General features: G+C 44.2%; 1 protein-coding gene across 4 annotated transcripts in view; it reads left to right on the forward strand.

The window, feature by feature from the left end:
• The window catches only part of GTF2IRD1 (GTF2I repeat domain containing 1), a 1,036,986-nt gene that overhangs the window by 818,115 nt on the left and 197,522 nt on the right, over positions 1-21,349 (forward strand). For all 4 annotated transcript variants that reach the window (XM_085649787.1, XM_085649789.1, XM_085649788.1 and 1 more), the window contains one exon: positions 2,054-2,082. In XM_085649787.1, the coding sequence (XP_085505913.1) occupies positions 2,054-2,082 (29 nt within the window). The remainder of the gene's footprint in view (positions 1-2,053; positions 2,083-21,349) is intronic.

Genomic DNA, 21,349 nt, shown 5'->3' on the forward strand with positions numbered 1-21,349 from the left:
CCGCTATGAGTTCCTAATATAGGATGAGTGAGTCGTCCTTGAAAAGATCTCCCATGTCTTGGATGCCCTCCGAGGCCCAGTGTCGTAGCTCGGGCGCTGTGGTAGGAATGTCCCCTCGCGGAGTTCCTATCAATGGGATAGTGGGTGCATATGGGGTGGTGGCTCTGGTGAGGAAAAGACTCCTACGAGAGCATTTATAGGCTACGGTGAGTAGGAGTGTGTCTGGGGGTCTGGGCTCCGTGCATGGGTGAAAAATCTGTAGCAAGATATGGTGCGCTTTTCGGGGTTGTAATGAAGCTGTGTCCACTAAATTTCGGGATGAATGCCACCTAGCAACCCATTGCTGCTGGGAGGTTAAGTAATAATGCTCGAAATTAGGCACCGCCAGTCCTCCTAGTTCGACGGGCAAATATAGTTTCCCCATAGACACCATATGCTGTGACGTCCCCATATAAAGTCCCTCACAACCTTTTCTCATTGTCTGAAGAATGGAGGGGAGATAATATTAGATAGAGTGGTGAAATAGTAGAGGAGGCGGAGAAGGGCTACCATTTTAATAGGAGCAATCCTCCCGGAGATTGTGTCAGCGAAAGGGTTTTCCAGAAACTCATTTGTGACTGAATTGCTGTGACAGCTCTAAGAATGTTCCCGTTGAATAGGTCAGCTCAGGTACGGTATATAAGCACCCCAAGTATCGTAAAAGAGCCAGGAGCTGCTTCCTGATGGTTGTAGAGCAACTATAGAGCAGCTCTCACAGCCCTCTCCATTGAGGTGTTTAATGCCTCCCAAAAAGTTATCCCTCTATGTATACACTTCCCCCTCCACACCAGAGAACCTTGATCCTTTCACTGCATACCATTCAAAAAGTAAAACGCCCTGGAGCTTACTGGCTCAACTATATGAACTGCTATCTGGGAGGTGTCAACCCTGACGGACAAGGGCACTGATTGTCTTATATTTTTTATGCCACTTAATCTGGCTTGTTGAATGATCAGGAGTAAATAAGCTTGGAAATATTATAATAAAGGACATTAACTTATACCCTACCTCAAACCCATATTACACTATCAGAAAATTATGTTCCCTGGTTTTAAATGTAATGGTTCTCATATGTATTTGTGTGCTGATGGCAACCATCTTTCTGAATAGGAAAATAAACTAAACATTGGCACTGTCCATACTTCCCATTTTTGTCATTAACATCACCCGCTGCCAGGGTACAGCCTACTCCCAAAAAATAGTTGTAATATGTCTGACTTCAGCCAATTATAGAATGCCTGTTTTTTGGGTCACCCTTTGAGGTGATTCCAAGTTCCTCACCAGAAAATTACTGTCCAGCCTTTTAATTATAGCTACAAATCTACGCTCTCTATTTTTGTTTGGGCAAACTGTATTTACTTCTAGATTTCCCACTGTGATATAAAAGCGAGGAATCTCGGGATAGCTGCATTGTAGGCACAATCTATCCACGACTTATGACAGCAGGGATTTCAAATGAGAGAACTCAACCTATCTTCTGCTTCTCTCTTGTTTAGCCAGATGATAAGTTTTATTTGTATTTGAGTTGGCGAGATGTGGCATCCAGCACACAACTAATGGCCCATCACTATCCACGGTCAATGCAAAAAGCCAGCTCACACACCTGCCCATAAGATTTTGACCACGTAATCAGGTGGTGATTTCCATACATGGTTGATTTTGGTGTGAAGTAAGGGTTAGCACAAATGTGCTATTTTCTGGTCGTTTATGTATTACGGTAAACCTATGCAAAAAAATATTTGCCTGTTAGTCACCTTTTATTTCCTCTGAACTTTCCTCAAATAACCACCATCACACACAAAGACAAAGAAAGATTGTTGATGAGAAAAGTTAGATCACTTTGGTTCTTTTTCTGCTGTTTTGGTATTTTTCATTCAACCAGAAATTACAGAAATTCTGTGGATATTTAATTTGTATTACTGTGAAATGTTTAAACTGAGGTCCAGTTATAGAAATAATTCATACAATAATAAGTTACTGCTTATTTTAATGTATTTATTTTGTTTGTTTCCAGGCCGTTTCAAGGACTCATTCCAAAACCAGGTAAAGTATCTTATTCCTTGTGTTTCCTGCCTTTATAGCAATATATCACCATGTGTATTTCTCGGACAGCAAAAAATGGGTGCTGTAATTTCTGTTTGATGCTAAACCAACAGTTATTTCTGTCCTCTGTCAATTATTTGATCAGAAAGCCATTTGATTCAGATTACAATTTCACCAATGATGACAATAAGTGCTTTAGTCAACTATTTTAGGGGCATTAGTAATACAATTTAGGACCTAAATGTTTGGAAGACATTCCATGCTTTAAAAGTTTAAATGGACTTATGTGTTAAAAAGAAACTTGTCATTGGAAGTATCCTGAAAACTTAAAGGAGACATTCAAGGGAATAGATGTCAGTCTCCAATTTTTAAATACTACTGATGCTCCTACTTTGGAAGTGACTTGAACAGAATGTAAATGATAGAAGTATATTCCTTCTCGGCTCCTATTTTTGGAAAGAGGTCAATTATTCACAAAAGGATCTATGGGCCAGATGTATCAAAGGGTTTTGCCCATTCTGTGTCTATGTGGAAATGTGTTGATGCATATGGCCCTATGTGTTGCATGGCTGCTGTCTGGACTTTCATGAATAAGGAGATTTCGGGCTATGTGCTAGATACTAATGTATTCACTTTTTCCCCATAACCTACCTTGGTAGGAGTTCAGGGCTTGAACCCTGACAGGTAGGGGAGATTGTTGGTCCAGGTACTTTGGGACACAGCGGCCCGGAGAATGGAGCCAAGGAATGGGGACTTGCACTCCCGGGCCAGCCAAAGCTCTTCATACATTGACATTCCTTGTAAGGGTCTTGTAAATTCTTCCTTGTTTAGCCAGCAGACTTTATCATCATCACACAATTTCTGCATAAACATTTATTGGAATGCAATTTCTGTCTGGATTTATCAGTTCAGGTATAAACCATTAGTTGGCCAAATCGTTTGCTTTACATTTAATTTGTGCTTTGAGTACTGAGGTCATCATGTTACAGAGTGCATCAAGTGTGATTTAAGTGGACTTGGAAATATTAGACAAGCTTGTTGTATCGCCCCAAAAGTTAAATGCTTTGCACGTATTCCTGAAGGCCTATGCAGACAAAAAAGCACTACTTTCCTAGGCTATGACAGATCTTCAGTGAGTGCCTTATCCTCCTACATAAAAAATAACGATATAATGGCTAAGTGTTCCAAAACAAAATTAATACAAACTCACAACTGATGGACATCGTCTAAATCAGGTCTCAACTATTCTTATTTGTTGGTGGTTTTCGATGAATGTGGTGGAAAAACTATCTGTCTTTGTCATGGTTAAGGTACAAAGGAAGCCCTTTTATGGTTATAGTAGTATCCTATTAAACTAGCAAGTTCCAGCTTGGGTTTCTGATATATTACAAAATCCCTGTTTGATTGTACGTACTGTGTTAAAAATGCTGACCTTAACAAAAAAGACAATCTTAGTACCGCTAACCATACAATAATTTAGTATCACTAGCTTGCAGTATTATTTAAAACATGACTGGCTTCATATTTAAACACCCCGGAATATGTTTCTTGGAAGTTGCACTTCTTATTTGGGCTTTGACTTGGGGGCAATATCCCAATATATTAACAAACACATTTTCAAAATGTTGCCTAAATATTGGTACTGAAATATTATTCTTGCACTTTAAATTGCAGCTTTGGGTTGGAAGCACATTTACTTTCTTATTTTCATATGTATCACACATTCCTATCCAGGGTAGAATAGAGGGTTCTTAATATTTGTTTTTCCCTCAATGTCCAATCTGACAAAACAATTACTCTGATAAGGTACCCTGGAGAAGAAATTAAGGAGAGGATTTTGTTTAAGGAGTATCAAAACGTTTACGGATGTGTTGTTTTATGAAAATAATTTATAAACTATAAAATAATGAAAATGATTGTGTTGTTTTATGAAAATAATTTGTGAACTATTTAGACAACATACATCACTGTGAGAACTCAATCTCGCAATCAATTATATAGAACATCTTATAATTTGGTGCAGTGTTGCACTTTCCTGTTGTCTGTTTTTTTAAATGTTTTTGCAATATTTGCCTTGGCCGATCTTTGTATTGATATGTAGTTTGAGCACCGATTTTATATTTTGCATAAATTATCATTGAGGGTATTATTTTACGACTCATTTAATATTGATGTTTCAAACCTATAAATATCCTGTCATGTGTTTCCCTGATGTTGGACCTTAACTTTGTTTAGTATGTATTTTATTGCTATAGTCTCCATTTGACCTTCTGAATTTTTGTCTGTAGCTTTTACCTAACAGCAGTTTCTTCATCTAGATTAGAGGGAAGCCATCTCGATTTTTGTGTCAAACCTTCCTGCATAGTTTTCTGTCTCTTGGTGTTGTGTTGAGGTTTTTTTATTCTTTTTACCTTAGGTAATTTCGGAATTGTATCTCATAAATAATATCCCCACTGGGATTAATTTTCTCTCCAAATGCAGGAGCAGCTATATAAGCTTGACTGACCCAGAAAGAAGACTCTACTTAGCTTTTATGTGTATCACACCAAAAAATCAATATTGATGATCAGCTGTTTGCTATCATCTCAAGCTTCAACTATGATAAACAAGTGACAAAGCAGATCTCTGTATATGGATTGTGACATGCAGCAAATTGTACTAGGAACAACCAAAATCAACCTCCTGATGGTACAAGCACGCATTCAACAAAGGATAGAGCAGTCGTGTCTTTCCTCTTATGAGGTGTCCAACTCTTGAAATTTTAAGTAAGCAAAAAAGTGATGGGTGGAATGCTTGAATTAATCTCTGCCACTGCTAATTACTTGATCTAAAACCCAGTCAATCGTTACTTTTTGCCTACCATGCCTCCTCAGATTACCTTTTAGCTGTTCAAATACGTAGCATCCTAGAACAGCTTAGAGATTAACTGTTCATCACTCCTTGACATGGCACCTCCATTGTTAATGTGACAAGAGTGCCTAAAGTGGGCATGTTAGGGATCTGCCTGCAGAATTTTCAACACAATTATTATATTGCGTAGAGGAGTCCCATTTCAGAGTGCAGGGGTCCTGGAGTAAAGCAAGCCAGTGTTTTATGAGGGGACTGGACATATACGGTATAGCTTATTCATTAAAGCAGAACTGCTCTGTCTCTTAACCTGTAAAACATGTGCCGGTCATGAAAGACCTTCCCTTATGCTGGTTGCTCTTAACAGGCAAAATGAAAAGTAGTGAACTGGGACTTAGCAGGGAAACCGTTTCTTGGGCTCTATCGTACTTCCATGCAGTATTTTCTTCGTTCTTTCTTCCTTCTTCTTCTCAGTTTACTTGCTTACACCCAGGTACTCCAAAGACCTTGTTGATCAAAAAGTACTCCATAAACACATAGGAGAGTAAATGGAACAATCTGAGTTTTGATCACCTTGTGCTACTGAAGTTCCTACTCAAGTCATCACATTAGTCAAAGATAAGTACTATACCAACACCATTAAGGAAGCTGTTGCTGTTCAAGATAATCATGCACTGCATCACCTCTCCACAGCCAAGTGCAATGATGATCACCTCTTCTTCAACAGCATATAGATAAGAGCTGGTATGATACTCTAATGACACCAGGCCTTCTGTCATGCATCCCTCAGTGGTTATACTTCAAGACCCAGTTGCTTGCAGACCTCATTGACATCCTCATCTCCCTCACCCACCTATGACAATGACAACTAACCCTTTTAATTCATCAAAACTCTCTCTGGAGATATTCTCTCACCTCCAATCACTATCAGCAACACCTCCCTAACTGTAGGAATCTTCCCAGAAGCCCTTAACACAGGCCACATCTTTCCTTCTTCTGAAAAACCCCACACTATACTCTAATGACCTTGATGATTATTGACCATCATTCACCTACTATTCATCAGGAAGTTTATTGAAAAAGCAGTCCATGCATAACTCCAAGATCATATAAAGGCCAAAGTTCTTCTGCATGACTGCCAGGCTGGCCCCAGATAGCGCTGCAGCACTGAGACCTTACAAATCCTAGATGGTGTCCTCCGGACCATGATTAAGATGCTCCTTCCTCCTGATATTGCTAGTTCTCTCAGCCGTTTTGACACGCCTGACCATCCCACTCTCATCCACATCCTAAATTCTTGAAATTGATTCCTTGAAAATGTCATTCACAGGTTCTCCCACCCATCCAATTGACACCAGTTCATTCACATGGGCACCTGCATGTCTCTGAAAATATCTACCCCATCGAAATTCCCAGAGCTCCAGCTGCTCCTGTAATTTTTGTCTTCTACACGGAGCCCCTGGGGACTCTAATCACTGATAACAGCATCAAAAGGCACCAATTAACTGACAACACAACTGTAGTTGAACATCTCCTCCACTTAGTGCCGCAAACACTTTAATCACCGCATTTAGACATGAGTGTCTAATACATACCTGAAGCTCAAACCCATAAAAACAGATTTTGACCCAGTGACAATTGACTCAGATTCACAGTGGACACCAGCCTCACTATGAAGGAACACATAAGCAAGAAAACAAAGACAGCCTAGTAAACGCTCTCACTTACCAAACAGTTTGAATCTGTTCCTCCCAGAAAGCAATTTTGAAATCGAAAGATGGAAAGTCCCTGCCTAACACCCTTCTAGACTCCACATTTGACCCCCTTAAGACCAGCTTCAATACTGCAGGATGCCTTACCATGGGCCGTAAAATATATGGCCATATTACCCCCAACTCTGATGGAACTCCACTACACCATCTTCAAAACCAGCTAAATGAGCTATAAAGCGATCACGCTCAACCCCTCTGCCTATCTTGCTGACTTGCTCACCATCTCCAATGGCTCCAAGTACACACACAGCCAGGAAACCATCAGGCTGGAGATAAAGAAGTTCAAAAAACCAACAGAAGGCATCAGGCATTTTCATTCAGGCATTCAGGATCTGGCACAACGTCTGTGTATTCCTTACAACCACCCCAACGCTGGTCCAGTAATAGTCCTTTTACACTCTCAGAACCCAGCTGCCCATCCAATTACTCGTTGACTGTATCTTTGCCTTTGACCCTGTACAGCGGTTTGTGCCGTACAAAATAACTTATTCATACATACATACATACACACACCCATACAGACATACATACAAAGACAAAATGTGTTTTATTGAAAAAAGTTCCCCATTTCGGGGTGAGAGATGCTTATAATCTGTGGTACTTCTCAGTAAATGTAATTATTTTATATTGAATTGCATTTAGTTGCATCATGTATAAGAGCCCAAGAGACTCAGCTAAAGGAAGGAGCTGAGGGTTACTTTAGTTCCTTAATGTACAGTGTCGAGGTTAAGGCAGTGATACTGGCACAACTTCAAATGAATGTCAGATGTTATAGATATTCATATATCCTCAATCTCAATCTCTGTCTTTATCCAGTCAACTGTTAATATCCCTTGATCATCTTTTAACAACACAGTCAGAATTCACTATATATCCACGGTAGTCCACTTTTCTTCCTCTATCCATTCCAGATCCACTCACTTTTTACTATCCATTTCCCTTTTGTTATCATTCATCTAGTCATGATAGACCGATTATTCACTATTATGCTCCATTATTCTTCTCCACAAATTGCAAAAATAACAAAGATGGCCTGGTACCAGCGCTCTCTTCTTAAGCAAGTGAAACTGTTTCTTCCATGAAGCGACCTTGGAACTGCTGATCAAATCCTGGTATTCTTACATTTAAGTGGTGATAATACCCTGATGCATGGCTTCCCAGACTCTGCTTTGGCATCTCTTAAGGGCACCATACACACTGCAGCATGTCTCACCCAGGGCCTGAGGTAATATGATCACATCACACCCATCTTGATGGAACTCATTGGCCTCCCTTTTCGGCCCGCACCATGTTGAAAACTAGTGGTATTTTTTACTAAGCCATCACAACAATCACATCCATTTATTTTGTAGAAAAGTTCAGCATATCTGGTGGTTCTTGGCACAGCCAGGACCATCTAACTGGAGTCTAAAACGTGTATAAAAAAAAAATGAAAGAGTAGATCTTTTCTATTGATGCATCCAGGATCGGTAACAACATCCCTGAATTCTTCAGCACCGAGCCTACGCTGTTCCAATGTGTTGTTCCAATTTCAGACTGTTGACAACTCACCTACAATCTCCTCTCACATGCTGACTTTATGCTTCTCTTTGGCCCTGTACAGCACTCCAGTGTCTTTTGGCTTGGTGCCTCCTATAGAAATACCATATGCATAAATACATACATACAAGCACTCACACACGTATCAGCCTATCCAGTTTTCCTTCACCTCTCTTTGCTCCACACTCTGCATAGCTACAAGATCACCTCAACACTATTGGAGCACATCTCTGATCATCACATACAACACCAAAATACTTCCCACATTGACCGCACTATAAACTCATACTTATTCCTTTTTCATCCAATCACAGCGAAAGGACTTGTGTACTACCCTTCGTCCAAAATGCACCTCAGGACCTCATATGGGGTATGAAAGGCTACAAAAACGTAACTACAATATACTTACAATTCACCATTCGTTCATCAACCACCATCCACCACTCACAACCTGTTCTCCATTCACCATCCATTTACCTGCAGTTAATCCTCTACTCTTCATCTACTTGTAGGGACAAAATTAATTTGCAACATGTGGTATGTACATACATAGACTATGCACATTTTAGAAATTATGTTGGTGTTCCTGTCATTTTGCTCGTGTTACTCTCATGCTTTCCGTCCATTCCCTGTTAATTCTCCATTCACCAATAACCTATCATTAGCTATCTATGCATCACACATTCTAACCCCTCTACACCTGGGCATAGTAGGACAACGGTGGCCTTCAGAATGGAATGCAAATCACCAGATATGGTACCCTTCATTGGAGACAAAAACCTAGAGTCATTAAGAACCGCTCACAACAGTGCAGATGAGTGTACCAAGACCTGACACAGTTTGCTGAGCTCGTCTCTGGACTGGAACACGATATGCATGAGGCGGCCTAAACATTTAGGATCACATTAACATTTTCGTACAGTAAATTCAAATGAGCCTTTCCGATCTGTATACAGTACTCTAGATGATGCCTTTCAAGTGACATGTTCACTGTTCAGTTGTAGTATAGTTTATTGTAAATCACCCTCAAAAGCAATCGTAGTCCAGAGTGTGATGGACAGAAATATTTCTAGTTTTCCAGTGCAAACAGTAAAGCTACTGACTTCGTTGTCTCATATCTAGTAGCTGGATTTTCAGAGACAATATTTAGATGAGATGACATTACATTCATGGTTTATGTAGCAGCTGTAATTCTGCTCATTGATCTGTTTTTTTACACAGTCTGCTGTCCCTAGCAGCTGGCATTGAAGAAACTGTAATATTTTGTTACATTAGGGTAGCTGTGTTATTTCTTATAACAGCGAAATAATGATTTCTTAAATAGAGTGTAATAAGAAAGCTAGAGGGAGGTTTTCACACTGTTGCTACAGGCTTCCATGGATTATATAGTAAGAACATTATGCACAGTTGTTAATATTGTTATGATAATACTTCTTGAATTTCGACAAGTATAAAGTCATATGTTGCCTTTCTGTGAAAGTGTTTTAACAAATAAATTGGACACAACAGAAAATGTTGAAACATAGAGTGCTCAGTTGTTCAGTGAAAGGGTTCATGAAACGGATGGCATGTCCGTGATATAGTGCATGCAACCATCCAGCTACTGGAACTAAGCAGTGTAGTATCTTGCATTATGCGTTTGGTGATGATAGCTGTTATACTATGAAGCCATCCAATTTGCACTCGCAGCTGTCTTTCTTCTGTTTTAACTTGTGCTGTAGCACCTAGGCGGATAACAACCCTGGAAAAAGCCTATTATGGTTTAAATGGTACGTAGCTTAGATTATCCAGTATTGGGGTATCTTTCATAGATTCACATGCATGCCTGAATCATTCCCCGTCATCGAGATAGGAGTCCCATGATAACACTAACAAGCAATATTTAAAAAATGCCATAGGCTATATTAGCCTTGAACGATGTTTTACATAGCCTATCTATGTCCGTTTTAAAAATAAGACCAAATGTTGAATGCAGCCAGTCAGCTTCTCAGCAGAGGCAGTTTCCCTCAGATTTTCACTGCACGTCATGTGTGAAGGGAGTCTCCCTGAGTTCTACTCAGTTTCTTTCTGGATTTTTCGCGAAGATTGATCTTCTTGACCTGTCGGACAGGAAATGCCTCTTCCGCTCATGTAAGACCTGTGACAGGAAGAGAGTCCATGTGGATGATCCATATAAAAACTGTATTTACTGCCTCCATCCCTCTCATGAGGTCAGACAGTGCAAGATTTGTCAGACCTTTTCTTCTAAGACTCTGAGGGACAGAGAGGGAAGACTGCTTCTGTGGCTCCTGTCCACCAAGGAACAGAAGTCTTCTGAAGAAGACAGTGATAGCACATCCCGACCACACAAAAGATCTGGGTCTCAGGATGATGTCCCTGGAGAGGGCAGGAAACATCTCAAGCCCTCTCAGAAAAGCAAAGGCCATAGGAAGGAGAAACACCATAAAGTCTCCTCAGAGCCTACAACTTCCATCCCCACCTCTCCAGTGGGTAAGGAAAAGGAGGGTCCTAGAGCCTCATCTACAGATTCTACAAGGAGAAAAGACAAAAAACCATTGCCAACGACAACTCCTAGACTGTCGACGATGACAAGTATCACAGTTACATCGTAAGCTCCGTCGAACGTAGGAGCAGTGACGACGATGGCCATTTCTGGACCCATACCTTCGACGAGAGCATCATCGTCGACATCTATTCCGGGAACTTACCACTCGACGAAGATTTTGTGAATGAGGAAGGCGTCGTTGATGAGCGCCCCATCGACAAGCGCCCCGCCGACGAGCATTCCTGCGACGAGCGCCTCTTCAATGAGCATGCCGTCAACGAGCGCCCTCTCGACAAGCATCCTGTCGACGAGCATCCCATCGACGCTGCCAATTATGACACCATCGACGGTAATACCAGCGACGACAGCACCGTCGACGACAAATATTCCCTGTGTTTAAGAAAAAATTGTATCTTGGCACTCTAATATTTAAATACGCGATAATTTAGCATATAGTAGTCGGATATGAACAAATGGCCTATTCGATGGATTCTGCGTCAATGATGGTTTTCACAAATAAGAAGACCAAAAAAGTGCATAAATCAATAGAGAATAGAAGAAAACATCATATACGAGTATTTCTGGTGCAATTTAATATAATTTGGCCGAAGATTCTTGTTATTACAAAAATGAAGTATGCAATTCAAAGCACAGTAATCAAAATTTTCCAACAAATCAAAGGATTTTACATATTTAAAATTCAATGCAGTTATTTACAAATTAAGTGCATGATTAAGGCATTTCATTTGAAATAATCTTCACTTTAAACACTGTGTACAAATATATACGCCAAGGAGAAGGTCCTAATCCTAGAGCCTTCCAAATTGAAGCAGTTGAAAAGCAACCAAAGACAGCCGACACGTGTTTCGTTACTGTATGTAACTTTTTCAAGGCTAATTCTCTATAGTAATGATCTGTCCCAGTAAGGAAAGATTGATTCAATTGCCGATGTGATCCATAAAACGTATTTGGTTGATCTTGTGTGTAGTAATCATTACCACATGGTAGTAAAGTTTGTTGATGTGCCTCTGCATGGACACGGGTAGTTTGTAAAGAAAGGGAGGACTCTGATATGTCCTTCTAAAAAAGTGTCATGGTCCGCAAGTTGAGGCAGTCTTGTCAGGTACACAGAGACCATATTTTCCCTCTTTAGGGTTATTGGTACCGTCAATGCCACCGTCGACGACGGTCAGTGTTACCTGGGTAAAGAAGACCTTTCTCCACCCAGATGTTTCATCTATCACAAAGATCTCACCGTTGCCTCCCTCGCACTTATTAGACTTCCAACAGTCAGAGGATGAGGAGGAGGATGAAGAGGGTATATATGGGGTGGCACATAGCTCGTCCGAGTTGCATGTAAAATGCCAGGATTAGGAAGACGATTATGAGGATGAGCAGCAGCAGCAATATTACCAGCCATATCTGATGCCTCCGTGCCATTTTCAGCCTTATAGCTATTCCCCAGAACCTCGCCCTAGGGAAATCGTTCATTTACCACCTTTAATAAACTTTATTAATAAATAATAAACTTTAATAAACAATCTTCAAGCCATGTTGGATGACTACAGGCAGAGATTCCCCAGGATGTTCAGACTGACCCACCGTCACATCAACCACATCCCCCAGCAACGCCAGCCTTATTCCAACCAGTAACACCTATGGTACCGCGCCCTCCAGTACAGGCACCCACTGAAGACAACCCTTCGTCTTCAGAGGCTGAGAGAGAAGAAGGAGAGATCCCAGAACGGCATCCACCGGCGGATCCCTGGGAGGACTATATCATCCCTACACCCTCTCCTCCAGCACATTATCCAGCGGACTCACCTCCAGAAGACATCGGAGGTTCCACAACTTGATGGAGAGAGCGTCCAACAGGTTTCATCTCTCATTGGCTGTACAGCATACAGATTGCTTTCTGTATAATTTTAAAGAAGAAGTCAGGAAATCTATTTGTACGATCCCTATAATGGATTATATCTGACAGGCGGGAGTAAAGATAATAAAAACACCGGCTACAGTAACACCAGTGCTCCCTCGAATAGACAAGAAGTACAGGGCCCCTGAAGATACACCTTCTTGCCTGACGGGTCACACTAAGCCGCATTCTGCCATTTCGCAGGCGGCACAAAGGAGATCCAAAAATCTGGCTACCCCAATCTCGACTCCGCTGGATAAGGAGGGACGCAAATTGGACATCATGGACCAGCGCTTTTTTTCAGCCATGGCTGCTGTTACCATTAGGGCAACTAACGCTTTAGCTACTATCGGCCGCTACGACCAACAGATGTGGTTGGATATGGCAGCCTTATTGGACCTCATCCCTGAAGACAGGAAACAAGAGGCGAGGAAGATCCTGGTAGAGTGTGAAAGAGCAGCCTCTGAGACCATTGACTGTGCTTTGGACATAGCGAACACAGGTTTCCGACAGCTAGTTAACGCAGCGGTGTTGAGACGCCAGGGGTGTTTGAAGATCACCACTTTCAGGACAGAATTTCAAATAAAGATCTTGGACATGGCGTTCGATGGAGAGTCACCATTTGGCAAGCATATTGATGATGCGTTGCTCTCCATAAAGAAGGACACTAACACAGCGAGTCGTTAACCACCCTACAATACAGGAAAATGCCTTTCAGGGGAGCAAAAGGATGTGGGTTTCCAGCATACAGAGGAGGTTTTCAGAAGGAACAGCAATGCCAGCCCTATCATGCTCAATGTAGGCAGACTTATCAACCTTCCACCTACCCCCAGTCTGCGACAGCTGGTTTCTCCCATTAAGGCGCCCGCAAAAGAACACCTGAAGGGAGCAATGAACAATGCGGGATACCAACTTCCCCTCCTCCATCCATCCTTCCTGTGGGTGCGAAGATTTGCAATTTTTACCAGCAAAGGAAAAGTATAACATCAGACCAATGGGTGTTGAATCTTATTGCCTTTGGTCATACACTGGAGTTCACAACCAAACCTTCAACTTCTCCACCCAAGGGAGCCCCTCGTCGTCACTTATTGCACAAGGAAGTTAAGACTATGTTCTCAAAAGGTGCGCCAAAGTTCCACCTCTGCAAAGGGGTTAGGGTTTTTATTCCAGTTGTTTCTTAATAAAGAAGAAATCAGGGGAGTGGAGACCAATACTTGATCTTGGGAGCCTCAACATGTACCTGAAAAAACAAATGTTCAGGATGGTAACTTTAGCTGAGATCCTGCAGTGCCTCAACAAAGGGGACTCACTCGATCTAGAAGACGCATACTTCCACATACCCATCCAACGAAAACACAGAAAATTCCTCAGGTTTACTGAAGCTGATACCCACTACAATTCAAGGTTCTTCCTTTTGGCCTCAATTCTGCACCCAGAATATTTACAAAGTGTCTCGCACCGGTGGCCGCGGCCCTACATTCTCGAGGTCATCAAGCATTCCCCTACTAGGACGATTGGTCTCTGAAAGCAACAACAGCAGATTAAGCGGCCAGAACCACAGATACTTGTCTCCAGCTATTCAAAAGACTAGGACTGACATTGAACATTAAAAAGTCCTCTTTTCTTCCTAGTCAAATAGCACCATTTCTAGGAGCCTGGTTATACACGATCCAATGCAAGGCCTTCCTGTCGGATGAATGACAGGCACGTCTACAGCAGCTTGCTATGAAGATCTCAAGAAGAAAGTCCATTTCAGTGAGAGGGTACAAGTCGCTCCTAGGGATGTGTTCCTCAGCAATCGACCTCGTACCTTTAGCCTGGCTCAAAATTAGATCTCAGCAAGAAGAGCTACAAACAGTGACTACAAACATCGGGATCCTTCGAAGACAACATTCTTTTAACCCCGACAATGAAAACGGCAATGCGATGATGGTATCACAGTCCACATCTTTCCAAGGGTCTCACTTTCTTACAAGAAATACGGGACTACAAACTGACAACGGATGCCTCCATGGATGGCTGGGGAGGTCATTTTCAGGTTCTCCGAATCCTGGGCAAATGGCCCAATTCTCAAAAGCAATGTCATATCAATAGCCTGGAGCTGAAAGCTATATTCCTCTCCTTACAGGCTTTTCTACCAAGAATAGCAGGTGCCTCCGTACTGGTCCATATGGACAATACGACTAGTATGTTCTACATAAACAAACAAGGAGGAACCAAATCTCTCACACTTTCTCTGGAAGCACAAGAGGTACGGAATTGGGCAACACAGCATGGGAATTCTCTCAAGGCCGAGCATGTTCCAGGCCTTCACAACAGGCTAGCAGACGCTCCCAGCAGAACTACAGGCAATTGCCACGAATGGGAACTCAACCAATTCCATCTGCACTGAGTTCTTTCACCATGGAAAAAACCAACGCTGCAAGAGACATCAATGCCAAATGCTGATCATATGCCAGCAGGTTCCCCCTCCCGGGGTCTCACGGCAATGCCTTTCCCTCCTTCCCATTGATTCCCAGAGTGCCGACCAAAATGAAGCTGGAGAGATGTCTAACTCTCATCACGCCCAGGTAGCTCAGGCAACATTGATTCCCGGAACTTCTTGATCCTTCAGAAGCCTGACCCATACGTCTCCAAATATCCCCTTCACTTCTGAACTTGTGTGTGTTTTAACCCACTGCCTATCTCCCTGAGCACCCCCCCGCAGCGGACCCTAGCGCTGACGCTGGGAACCTTTTGCCTAATTGACGACACCTGGTCGGGCACTCAGGCCACGCCCACCTCGCGGACCACGCCCCCCGCATTCAGTATATAAGGCGCGCTGATCACTAACGCGCCCAGAAGACTGTTTGTTGCTCCTGAGGCGGAAGCCGGGAGATTGCCTGTTTTTAAATATTGGAGTCACCTGATATTGTGTGTGTTTTAACCCACTGCCTATCTCCCTGAGCACCCCCCCGCAGCGGACCCTAGCGTTGACGCTGGGAACCTTTTGCCTAATTGACGACACCTGGTCGGGCACTCAGGCCACGCCCACCTCGCGGACCACGCCCCCGCATTCAGTATATAAGGCGCGCTGATCACTAACGCGCCCAGAAGACTGTTTGTTGCTCCTGAGGCGGAAGCCGGGAGATTGCCTGTTTTTAAATATTGGAGTCACCTGATATTGTGTGTGTTTTAACCCACTGCCTATCTCCCTGAGCACCCCACCGCAGCGGACCCTAGCGCTGACGCTGGGAACCTTTTGCCTAATTGACGACACCTGGTCGGGCACTCAGGCCACGCCCACCTCGCGGACCACGCCCCCCGCATTCAGTATATAAGGCGCGCTGATCACTAACGCGCCCAGAAGACTGTTTGTTGCTCCTGAGGCGGAAGCCGGGAGATTGCCTGTTTTTAAATATTGGAGTCACCTGATATTGTGTGTGTTTTAACCCACTGCCTATCTCCCTGAGCACCCCCCCGCAGCGGACCCTAGCGCTGACGCTGGGAACCTTTTGCCTAATTGACGACACCTGGTCGGGCACTCAGGCCACGCCCACCTCGCGGACCACGCCCCCCGCATTCAGTATATAAGGCGCGCTGATCACTAACGCGCCCAGAAGACTGTTTGTTGCTCCTGAGGCGGAAGCCGGGAGATTGCCTGTTTTTAAATATTGGAGTCACCTGATATTGTGTGTGTTTTAACCCACTGCCTATCTCCCTGAGCACCCCCCCGCAGCGGACCCTAGCGCTGACGCTGGGAACCTTTTGCCTAATTGACGACACCTGGTCGGGCACTCAGGCCACGCCCACCTCGCGGACCACGCCCCCCCTCTCTACTAAAATGTGTCTATTCAGGAAGCGCAGCGGACGAGCGCAGCGGACGAGCGCAGCGGGAGCGCCGTTTGCGCGCCGAAGGCGCGCCTAAGGCAAGCCCGTCTGCGCCCGTCCGCGGCAGACCGCGCCCAGGGCCCGGACCTCTGGTTCGCCCTCCCCAGATCACCACTTACTCCAGGGACACCTTGCTGGAACTCCGAACTCCCCCAACCCCCTCCTGCAGTAACTCGATCTCGCTCGCTGAAGGGAACTCTCGCTGTCGTTCATGCTCGTACCATTTCCATCCAGAGCCAACATCGAAACACATTTCCCTCAATATGGCCCTGCTTAACTGCAGATCCCTCCCAAAGCATCAAACGGAAATTAATCTGCTCCTGAAAGACTCTGACATTGAAATCCTATTCCTTACGGAAACATGGCTCGCAGCAGGATCAGAGCCAGATATCGTTCAGTCACTCCCACCGGACTATCTGATTAAATTTCACAACAGACCTGTAGGCATCGGCGGAGGAATCGCTGTTATTTACAGAGACTATTTCTCGTGTCAATTCAGAGATAGTCCCATACTGGACTGCGAAAACATCCTTTTCTCAGTGAGTCGCCCACCATCGCTCACACTCTCGGGACTATTAGTCTATCGCCCTCCTGGACCAATCCGCCACTTTTGCGAGTCTCTTATTGACTCTGTCTCCTCCCTGGCCTGTACTACGCCGAATTTTACGATTCTGGGAGATTTAAATCTCCATCTCGACGACCCCTCCAACAAACCGGCAATGGACCTCAAAGCCGACCTAGGTTCGCTTAGTCTCGAACTACTTAATAACCTCCCGACCCACATCAAAGGTCACCTGCTGGATCCTGTGTTCTCCAACCTCCCCCGTCTCACAGCTAGGCCCCCTATCCCCACTCCATGGTCAGACCACTTCTTGGTCCCATTCGAGCTACTGCTATCCACAGAACCTATGGGTAAGCCCCCTCCCCAACCCCCAGATCGCCCGTGGAGAAAACTGGACAAAAGCGCCTGGGCTCAGGTTCTATCCTCCACCTCCCCTCTCCTGGACGAAGACCCGTCCTTAGCAGAAACTCAGCTACAGGATTGGATCCATCAATCCCTTGATGCCATTCTGCCACCCAAACCAATGCCTAGCAGGAACAAATCGACCAACTATCCCTGGTATTCCCAGGAACTCCGTTCCCTAAAAAAGAGCTGCAAAAAATTAGAACGCGCCTGGAGGAAAAATTGGTCCACAGCCTCCAAAATCGAATACAGAACCGCTATCAAGCTCTACAAAGCCGCAATTAAATCCACCCAGGCCACCTTCTTCGAAGGAAAGATTGCGGCAGCTGCTAACTCAGCGAGGGAAACATACCGCATAGTTCGGCTCCTCACCAAAATCCAGGACCCTCCCCCCCCTCCTGACCCTAAAGGCGTGAGATGTAATCAAATGGCCAACTTCTTTTCCGCAAAAATCGACAAAATACTCACCTCACTCCCCTCACCCCCTGCTCCTCTTCATCCTATCGCACCCCTCCGTCGGCCGGAGGCTCCCTGCCTGCGAGCCTTTGATCAAATCTCCACGGAAGCTTTCTTAGAAACCCTGAAAGCTGTTAAAAGTGGCTCACCAGCGGACCCTGCCCCCATCAGCAACATGAAACTGGTCGCCCCCACCATTGCCCAACCCTTCACCTATCTAATAAACGCCTCCTTCAGGAGTGGCACCGTGCCAGCCAACTGGAAAAAGGCGACGGTCAAGGCCCTCCTGAAGAAACCCCACCTGGACCCCCTAGACCCCGCCAACTTCAGGCCGATTTCCCTCCTCCCAGGGATTAGTAAAGTGGCGGAACGAATAGCTAACAAACAGCTATCCTCCTTTTTGGAGTCCAATCACCTACTACGCGACTCCCAGACTGGCTTTAGACCGGGTCAAGGCACCGACACCGCCTTGCTCGCAGTTGTCGAAGAGGCGAGAGCCATCTTAGACGCAGGAGGATCAGTGGCAGTGATCCTCCTCGATCTAAGTGCCGCCTTCGACACGGTGGACCACTCCATCTTGGTCCACCGGCTGAGCCAACTGGGAATCACTGACTCGGCCCTCGCATGGATTAAATCCTTCCTCAAGGGAAGATCATTCCAGGTTTCAGACGGCTTCTCCACGTCCAAACCCCTACCGATGCAGTGTGGGGTCCCTCAGGGCTCCTCCCTTAGCCCCACACTTTTTAATGTCTATATGGCACCTCTCGAAGACATCATCACTCCCTTTGGTGTCAAGTCAGTGATGTACGCTGACGACACCCAGTTGGTCGTGTCCATTAACCACTCTGACTCTAGCCTAGGAAACTTGGCCAGTTGCCTAGAAGAGATCTCACAATGGATGTCGGACTCTAGACTCAAGCTTAACGGCGACAAGTCCGAAATCCTCCTACTGGGCAATCAACATAAATTACCCGTCAATCTTTCCTGGCCTGCCTGCTTGGGCACCTACCCTACTCCCAAAACAGAAGTTAAAAGTCTAGGCATCTGGCTTGACCAGGACCTTAACTTCAAAACCCAGGCCAGGAAAACATCAGGGACCTGCTTCGGCCTAATCCGTATGGCCCGTAAAATCCTCCACCTGATCCCTTTCCATTCCAGGAAGCTACTGATGCAGGGACTGGTCAACTCAAGACTTGATTATGGTAACATCTTATACTTGGGAGCCCCTGCATCAGTCACTCAAAAACTCCAGGTCGCCCAAAACGCCGCAGCTAGAGTCCTCACGGGAACTAAAGCACGGAATTCGGCGAAACCTGCCCTCAAGAGCCTACATTGGCTCCCAGTAAAAGAGCGCATCACATTCAAAACGCTCTGCATATCGCACAAAATTCTGCAAGATAAAGGCCCCCCAATACTCCGTTCCTTGATGAAACCTCACAAAGCTAGTCGTCAACTAAGATCTGACTCACTTGTACTGGCATCCATCCCGAGAATAAAAAAGGCAAGATCGGGTGGCCGCAGGTTCGCCTATAACGCGCCTAAACTATGGAACTCCCTCCCACTACCCTTGAGGAGTGGGCAGAATTTACTGGCATTCCGGAAAAAATTAAAAACCTGGCTCTTCCCCTAAACATTTCTCTGCTCCGACCCCACGGGGAATAAACTTAGTCCTCTCAGCGCTGGGATGCCCAATGGTAGCTATGCGCTCTATAAATCCAAATCCAAATCCAAAATCCAAATCCAAACAGGGACTACGGACAGGTGTGCCATCCGAATCCAGAGTCTCTACACTTGCATGCCTGGCTGCTGAGTTCCTGGAATTTAGGAGCATGAATATTCTGCAGGAATGTAGCAACATCCTCTCAAAATCCAGAGCGGAAAGTACCAATAAAACGTACAAGATGAAGTGGAGAAGATTCTGGTTTTGGTGCCAACGAAATGGTCTGCATCCATTTGAAGTATCCCCACAACAGATTTACCATATCTCCTTTCCTTGGCAAAATCTGGTTTAGCTTTTACTTCAGTTAAGGTACATTTGGCTTCCATCTTGTTATAGAAGAGCTTCCAGCGCCACTTCTCTTTGTGCATAAAGCTTGATCAAACAATTTATGAAGGGACTGTTCCGTACTTTTCCTTCGCTGCGAGCTCCTCCGCCGGAATGGAACCTTAACGTGGTCCTTGCACACCTCATGAGAAAACCATTAGAATATAAAGCTGAACTGAAAATCCTAATATGGAAAGTTGCTCTTTTGCTGGCCCTTACCTCAGCCAGATGGGTAAACAAAATCCAAGCGTTCACCATTAGGAAACCCTTTTTAATATTTAAAGATACTCCTGTCCTTCTTTCCCCAACCATCAACGCCTGTAGAACAAACACTACATACGTTGGATGTCAAACGTTGCCTGAAATTCTACCTTCAGAGAACGAAGGACATTCGGAAAACTGATCAATTGTTAGTTGCCTATGGCCAAGGCAAACAAGGGACTGCAATAACAAAGGCCACTTTCGCAAGATGGATATCGGCTGCGATACAGTTCTGTCATATCAGAAGATAACAAACCTTTGGAAAGGACAACAAAGGCTCACTCCACCAGAGCATTTGCCACATTAGCTGCTCTCTGCGCGGGAGTGACTCTGGAAAAAATCTGTTGTGTTTCAACCTGGAGGACCACACACACCTTCACGCAGCACTATTGCTTGAAGTCCGCACAGGATGCAGATGTGGCAGTGGGCCAGGCGGTGCCATTTTCATTAAGTAAACTTCTTCTAATTTTTAGATGGAGTATTTTGTTCTCTTAGTGATTTCATATGTTTACATGTTATTTATCAAGTGACACATTACTAAGTAAAGTGTATGACAAGGTATGCTGTCTTTTTTCTCTTGCCTCTTTCTAATGCTGTGTATAAGAAATCGTATGTATATAAGCAATACCTTAAGTTTTATTACTATATAAAAAAAATAACAAAACACAGTTCGCACAGGTATATCATTTCAGGTGCTTCTGGAATTACCTCAAATGTTTGGAGTTCACTGTTTGAAAAAGGAAAAAAAAAAGTCACCCACCATCCTCTGTCGTGAAGTTCCTGTAAAACGTATAGAGAATCTGCGCGTTTAGACAACCATCGAACATGGCAACCCTGATCCCTCATGACCGTGGAAACAGTGTGCTACTTTTCGCTAAGTCACTCTTGCTCAGTTAGTCTCAGGGAGATACACAGAATAAACAGTGGGGACGTTTCAATAAGTATTTATTGAACAGTAATTATTCTAGTTTAAAATAGATGTGCTGAAACAATCATTAGACGGTAACAGATATAGATGATTAGAAGAACTAGGAAAGTAAAAGGATGGTAGATT

Source organism: Triturus cristatus, chromosome 3_2, assembly GCF_964204655.1.
Source record: "Triturus cristatus chromosome 3_2, aTriCri1.1, whole genome shotgun sequence".
NCBI lineage: Eukaryota > Metazoa > Chordata > Amphibia > Caudata > Salamandridae > Triturus > Triturus cristatus.